The sequence below is a fragment of the Jaculus jaculus genome, chromosome 2 (assembly GCF_020740685.1).
Source record: "Jaculus jaculus isolate mJacJac1 chromosome 2, mJacJac1.mat.Y.cur, whole genome shotgun sequence".
Lineage (NCBI taxonomy): Eukaryota > Metazoa > Chordata > Mammalia > Rodentia > Dipodidae > Jaculus > Jaculus jaculus.
In genome coordinates this window covers 188,488,541-188,496,293 of record NC_059103.1, presented here as the reverse complement: position 1 = coordinate 188,496,293, position 7,753 = coordinate 188,488,541, and the positions used below count along the sequence as shown (strand labels likewise).

Sequence of the window (7,753 nt, the reverse complement as noted above, 5' to 3'; positions counted from 1 at the left end):
ATAATAATTTATACACATGTTATCTTTTCTTTTATTAGTTATGTACACAGTGTATATATGGCCATGCTGGTACCATCATTAGCCTCCTCCCTGTTCTCCCTCCTCTTCAGGGACCCTCCTCATTGGGGAATATGAGTCATGCATTGTGGGGTTAGCCATCAGTTATGGGTAAGAGGCAATGTCTCTATGCATAATGTGTGGCTCTAATAATCTTTTTGCCCCTCTTCCATGAAATTCCCTGAGCCATGTTGGGTTTATTTTAGGTATACTTCACTGATGAGGCCTTGGGAGCTTCTGTGTCTCTGGATATCTGGTTTGGTAGGAGTTGAGTGTTCTCTGTGTCTATCTCCTTTGCCCTTGTGCTGGTACCAGGTTCACCAAGAAAACAGCACTCTTGCTCATATCCCCAATTACTCTTGGTTTCAGCAGGGGCCCTGTTGAGGTGCAATATGCTGATTCTCTTGTAGGGGTCTGCGTCTATCTGAAAAAGAGAAGCAAATTCTCCAATGAAGAGTTACATCAGCACCAGATAAATGGGATAATCATTATTCTTTTAGAGAGAATTTTATTTATTTATTTATTTGAGAGTTACAGAGACAGAACGAGGCAGAGAGAGAGGGAGAGAGAGAGAGAGAGAGAGAGAGAATGGGCATGCCAGGGCTTCCAGCCACTGCAAACGAACTCCAGACGTGTGCACCCCGTTGTGCATCTGGCTAACGTGGGTCCTGGAGAACCGAGCCTCGAACTGGGGTCCTTAGGCTTCACAGACAAGTGCTTAACCGCTAAGCCATCTCTCCAGCCCAATTTTAGAGAGAATTTAATAGGTGTAGTTCCTCTTGTAGCCCACAATTGATGGGAGCTTGATATTGGAGAGCAGACTTGTTTTTTGGATATGGTTCTGACTTGTTTCCCAGCTCCAGCTATGGGTTCCATTCCACTGAGTGGATCCATTAGTCAAATCAAGAGCAAATGGTTACCCACCATGGCTGTGTGCCACTATTTCACTTGTGTGAGCATCAGGTCAGGTTGTTTGCTACTGGGTAGCTTAGACCTCAAGTTTTTTGGACAGATGTTGGTCATTTTTCCCCAGTGGTTCATGTAGCACCTTCTGGAACTAGACAAGCTGTCTGGGAACTGACTCTCTGTCAGATTCCAGCCATGTCACTCCATGTTCCATACCAATGGCATATGATATCTTACCACTAACCCTTGGTGGGTCATCAAGTACTCTGACAGAAATATGTCTACTTTTGGGAAACCTTGTAGGTCTCTCTGGTCAACAGCTCATTGTGGATGTTAACCACATACTGGTACTGGGAGTTACAAGCCAGCACCAAGGAAAAGAAGGAAGAAAAAATAGGTAATATAAGGAAATAGAGAAAAGAGGGGGAAAGAGAGAGAGAAACAGGAGCAGATTAAGGTTAGTCTTCATCATACTCTCTCCAGGGCCCTGTGATTCAGGTGTTTCCTCTAAGGACCTGATGAAGGTCCAACCATTTAGTCTTTTAGGATGTAGAATTTTATGTTACCATTACCATTTAGGTTCATTTTTATGTCCCCTACCCCTACCCTTACCCTTACCTCCCACCCCATCCTCCAATTGTCCAGTCCTCAAGATGCTTATTGGGTATGTCAGCCTCTTGGGCCAATTCAGGTTAGGAGCCATAGATGAGTGGTGCCATGTGCCAATTATTTTTCTGTGATTGAGTGAGCTCACCTAGAATGATCTGTTCCAGGTTCAACCAGTTTTCTTCAAATTTCATTGTGTCATTTTTCCTTACTGTTATGTAGAATTTCATTGTATAGTTAGTTATACTACATCTTGGTTATCCATTCGTCTAATGACGGACATCTGGGTTTATTCAAGCTATTATATATTATGATTTGAGCAGCTATAAACATGGTTGAGCAAATCTGTCTGAACTGAGGTGTGGAGCTTTTAGGGTACATGCCCAGTAAGGGAATAACTGGGTCTGTTGGTATCTCCATAGTCAACCTTTATAGGAATCCCCATATTTCTTTCCACAGTGGTTGTACCATCTTACATTCCAGAAACAGTGAATGAAGGTTTCTATTTCTCCACAACCTCACTAGCATTTGTTGTCATTTGATTTTTTAATGTTTACTGTCCTTATTAGGGTAAGGTGGAATCTCATAGTTGTTTTAACTTGCATTTCCTAAATGATTAAGGATAATGAACATTTTCTTACATGTGTGTTTGCCTTTTGTATTTCTTCCTCTGAGAACTGCCTGTCCAGTGCTTTGCCCCATTTCATGAGTGGGTTGTTTTTATTGTTTAGATTTTTGAGTTCTTTGTAAGAACTTTGTAAGACTTTTATACTTCTAGATCTTAAATCTAAGTCTGTGACCCAGTGTGGGTTAATCTTTTGTTGTTGTTGTTCTTTCCAAGGTAGGTCTTGCTCTAGCCCAGGATGACCTGGAATTCACCATATAGTCTCAGGGTGGCCTGGAACTCACAGTGATTCATTTTCCTACCTCAGATTCCCAGGTAGTGGGGTTAAAGGTGTGAGCTATCTCCCTTACAGTTAATTTTTGTGTGAGGAATGAAGTCCAATTCTACATGTGGACATTTAGTTGTTCCAGAACCATCTTTTGAAATGACTATTCTCTTTCAATGAATTTTCTTAGCACATGTATCAAAATCAATAAATAAGAAATGTAAAATTGGGGTTTATTTTTACATTTTTATGTACTTCCTACATATCTAAAAGTTACCATTAATTGCATTGACTCATTATATTGGTTTAGAAGTAAGCCTTCATAGAAATTTGCAAAGAAGAGAGTTAACAAACCATGTGTACATAAACAATAGAATGTCATATCTTAAAGGTAACTTTATGCCTTCTTCATATTTTGTAAAGCATATTAGCTTTCAAATAAAAGTTTCAAAGTGATATTATAAAGCACACATGTATTGGGCCTGGAACTGTACAAAACTCTTTAAATATTAATGGCATCTAACTTCCACAAGAGCTCCATAAGGTCATTGTAGACTCATTTTCCAGATGAGCAGATCAAGATTAAGAGAGGTTAAGCAACTTGCTACACAGGTACTAAGTAATTTATTCATTCTGATTCTAAAATGAAATTCTCACCTTCTATGTAATGCCCATAAATTGTAGATGTTGTCAACCAACAGCTATTAAAAATATTTTTTTATTTATTTATATTCCCTTGGGACCTGAGTTTATGCCCCATTGTAGCCTTTTACAAGACTAAACTTCCTTTGAATGCTCCATTTTAACCTTTAAATTTATGCAAAATTGTCCATATTCATGTTTGTTTTAAATTATATTTGAATGTGGAAAGACTTGAAAGGGTAAAATAAAGGTTTCTTCGGTGGTTCCCAGGTAGCTTGTGATCTCTGGGAGGTAGCACATTAGAACTAGGAGTATTTTGTCTTGGTGTATAGCCTAATGGTACAGCACTTGCCTAGCATTCATAAAGCTCTGGGTTTCATGCCCAAAACCATGGAAACAAAAAATGAAAAAGAAATTTCTTGGTTGCCTCCTTACCTCTTTTCTCAATTTATAACCAAAATGTCCTAAAAGGTACACATTTTCACTTACTTTAAAAATGCCTATGGGCTAGAGATATATCTTAGTGGTTAAGGTGCTTGCCTTCAAAGCCTAAGGACCCATGTTTGATTCCCCAACACCCACATAAGCCAGATGCACAAGGTGGTGCATGCGTGTGATGCTCATTGGCATTGGCTGAAGGCCCTGGTGCGCCCATTCTCTCTCCTTGTCTGCCTTACACTCTCTCTCTCCCTTATTCCCTCCCTCTCTAAAATAAATAAATAAAACTTTTAAAAAAAAATTTTCAAGGTCAGGTCTCATTCTAGCTCAGGCTGACCTGGAATTCACTTATATAGTCTCAGGGTGGCCTTGAACTTACAGTTATCCTCCTACCCCTGCCTCCTGAGTGCTGGAATTAAAAGCATGCACCACTACACCCGGCCAATAAAACATTTTTTTTTTTGAAATGCCTAGTATTATCCTGAGCACCTCACCCCCACCCAAGGAACACTTGTGGTCCTAGGATCTCTGCTGACAGCCTTGGTGTAGCTGACTGATGAACTCTGCATGTCCTCAATAAAACAATCTCCTCCAAGCAAATTTTATTTTCATACTGACTTATACACGCGCAAATGTATTCCCACAGGCACAAAAAATCCCATAGCCTCAACATGTCATTTGTGAAGCAAAGTATATCATTTTTTGACGAAATAACAATGCAGCCAAACAAAGTCACCAGGGCAACAAATAGTGTGCCAAGACTTACAATACTATGCCAGTGTCCACATTTCCTCACAAAATAGCTTCCCAGAAAGAAACTTTGTCTAACATGTTCCCTGGACTTTTTAAGCAGTTTGTGACTGGTTTTAAAAAGAGGAAAAAGTATAACGATGCTAAATATTTAAATGTGTAACAAAGTTCATCTCTTGTGTCACTTATGTGCTTACTATTCGTTGTACTTTCTTTACAGTGAGAGTAAGTTTCCTTGGGTATGGACATCTCTGTGACTAATTTTTTCTCCTCAGAGACTTGATTTCCACAACTGAGGTGCAGTTCTAGTTTTCTTACATCACAGTTGGGAAGTAAATTACGAGTAATTTGATCTTGAAAGTTATTTCTTTAATCCCCTTCCTAAACCTATGAACTAAGAACAATCGCCTTCTCATTGCTGGAATAAACACTGGACCAGAAGCAGCTTATGGGAGGAAAGAGCTTATTTTACTTCCGGTTTACAGATTCCCCAGGAAGCGTCACCATGGCAGAACCTGGCTCATGTCACCGTATATCCCCAGCAGAGACAGAGAAGGACAACAGCCAGAGCTCGAGCTGGCTCTGAACACACCTACCAGGGCTTGACTCAAGATCCACCCTAATGACATCCCTCATGCAGAAGAGCTCTGCCTGCTGGAGACTTAATAGGGACACCTAATCAAAAGTACCTCAGGGGCTGCAGAGATTGCTCAGTAGTTAAAGAGCTTGCCTGCAAAATCTAACATCTGAGTTCAATACCCCAGTATCCACATAAAACCAGATGCACAAAGTGGCACATGTATTAAACTTTGTTTGCAACAGCTACAGGCCCTGGCATGGCCATTCTCATTCTCTCTCTCTCTCTCTCTCTCTCTCTCTCTCTCTCTCTCTCTCTCTCTGTGTGTGTGTGTGTGTGTGTGTGTGTGTGTGTGTGTGTGTGTCTCAGTCTGTTTCTGCTTGCAAATAAGTAAAAATATTGTTTTAAAATACCTTGGGCTATGGGAAGCAAACATTTACATTCAAACCACCACAGGGGTACTTGTGAAAACAGGAGTCTCAACTGCAATGTGCCTGGCAAACTGGTGAAGCAAACTATAGGCCTGCTTGCAGTGGGCCCACGGAGTACCTTGTAAAGAAAATGGCCCAGAGCACTGGCTGCCAGGGCTCCGCCGCGACCCCGCCGGCCTAGCTGTGAGGCTGACGCGAGAGTCTTGAAGCCTACCTCAGCTCAAAAAGAAAAATGAAGTACATACTAGTTACCGGTGGTGTAATATCAGGAATTGGAAAAGGAGTCATTGCCAGCAGTGTGGGTACAATACTGAAGTCCTGTGGCTTACATGTAACTTCAATTAAAATTGATCCCTACATTAACATTGATGCTGGAACCTTCTCTCCATATGAGCATGGTGAAGTCTTTGTGCTAGATGATGGTGGAGAAGTTGACCTTGACCTGGGAAACTATGAACGATTCCTTGATATTCGCCTTACCAAGGACAATAATCTGACCACAGGGAAAATATACCAGTACGTCATTAACAAGGAGCGCAAAGGAGATTACTTGGGGAAAACTGTCCAAGTTGTCCCTCACATCACCGATGCAATCCAGGAGTGGGTGATGAGACAGCCTTTAATCCCTGTAGATGAAGATGGCCTGGAACCTCAAGTGTGTGTCATCGAGCTTGGCGGAACAGTAGGTGATATTGAAAGCATGCCCTTTATCGAGGCCTTCCGCCAGTTCCAGTTCAAGGTCAAGAGGGAGAACTTTTGTAATATCCACGTCAGTTTAGTTCCTCAGCCAAGTTCAACAGGGGAACAGAAGACAAAGCCTACCCAGAACAGTGTTCGGGAGCTTAGAGGGCTCGGGCTCTCCCCTGACCTGGTGGTATACAGGTGCTCAAATCCTCTTGACACATCTGTGAAAGAGAAAATATCAATGTTCTGCCATGTGGAACCTGAACAAGTGATCTGTGTCCATGATGTCTCATCCGTCTACCGGGTCCCCCTGTTGTTAGAAGAGCAAGGTGTTGTAGACTATTTTCTTCGGAGACTGGACCTTCCTATTGAGAGGCAATCACGAAAAATGCTGATGAAGTGGAAAGAGATGGCAGACAGATATGATCGCTTACTTGAGACCTGCTCAATTGCCCTTGTGGGGAAGTACACCAAATTCTCAGACTCATATGCCTCTGTCATAAAAGCTCTAGAACATTCTGCATTAGCCATCAACCACAAACTGGAAATCAAGTATATAGACTCCACAGACCTGGAGCCCAGCACCCTGCAGGAGGAGCCTGTCCGCTACCATGAAGCATGGCAGAAGCTCTGTAGTGCTCATGGAGTGCTGGTTCCAGGAGGATTTGGTGTTCGAGGAACAGAAGGAAAAATTCAAGCAATTGCCTGGACTCAGAAACAGAAAAAACCTTTCTTGGGCGTGTGTTTAGGAGTGCAGCTGGCAGTGGTTGAATTTTCAAGAAATGTTCTGGGATGGCAAGATGCCAATTCTACAGAGTTTGATCCTAAGACCAGTCATCCTGTGGTCGTAGACATGCCAGAACACAACCCTGGGCAGATGCGCAGAACCATGAGGCTGGGCAAGAGGAGAACCCTGTTCCAGACCAAGAACTCAGTCATGAGGAAACTCTACAGTGACATAGACTACTTGGAAGAGAGACACCGCCACTGATTCGAGGTGAATCCAGTCTTGAAAAAGTGCTTGGAGGAGCAAGGTTTGAAGTTTGTTGGCCAAGATGTTGAAGGTCAAAGGATGGAAATTGTGGAGTTGGAAGATCACCCTTTCTTTGTTGGGGTCCAGTACCACCCCGAGTTCCTGTCCAGGCCTAGCAAGCCCTCTCCACCCTACTTTGGCCTACTCCTGGCTTCTGTGGGGCGGCTCCTGCATTACCTCCAGAAAGGCTGCCGGCTTTCTCCCAGGGACACTTACAGTGACAGAAGTGGGAGCAGCTCCCCCGACTCTGAAATCACAGAGCTGAAGTTTCCATCAATAAATCATGACTGATCCCTAGGATGATTCTTCAAGAAAGCTTTCAACTTTGATAAGAGTTTACAGCTTTGATTTTACACCCAGCTTTTGACACTTCCTTTAAATTATGTTTTATTGAGATTATTTTATTATGGGGAAAGGTATTTGGAAAACTTTGTCACTTGCATGTCCCATCATTTATACTGGCTTCTTTGACACGTTGACTGTTGCCATGACACTTGACACTCTACTCTGTGGTTTGAGTTTCTGAGATAGGAAGCCGGACTGACTGGGAACTGCTGATAGCCAGAGGTAAGCGGGCCATCAACACCTTGTTTCTCAAACTACCTCGCATCGCATCGCCAATGGATTTGAGTGCGTTGCCTGGTGATTTTCCTTGGGTTCTCTGGGGCCTTAGAGTGCCCAGTGCCATGTGGACTCACGCAGCTAGTGCTGGTGCCTGGGGGCATTGCCACATAGAGCA

At 42.6% G+C, this 7,753-nt stretch overlaps 1 protein-coding gene across 1 annotated transcript; it reads left to right on the top strand.

Moving 5' to 3' along the window:
- The first annotated feature begins 5,447 nt into the window (after positions 1–5,447).
- On the top strand, positions 5,448–7,312 carry LOC101608718 (CTP synthase 1-like). Its single transcript, XM_045143379.1, is given in 1 exon segment — positions 5,448–7,312. A coding segment is annotated over 1 exon segment (1,776 nt). The 5' UTR covers positions 5,448–5,529; the 3' UTR covers positions 7,306–7,312.
- The last annotated feature ends 441 nt before the right edge of the window (positions 7,313–7,753 follow it).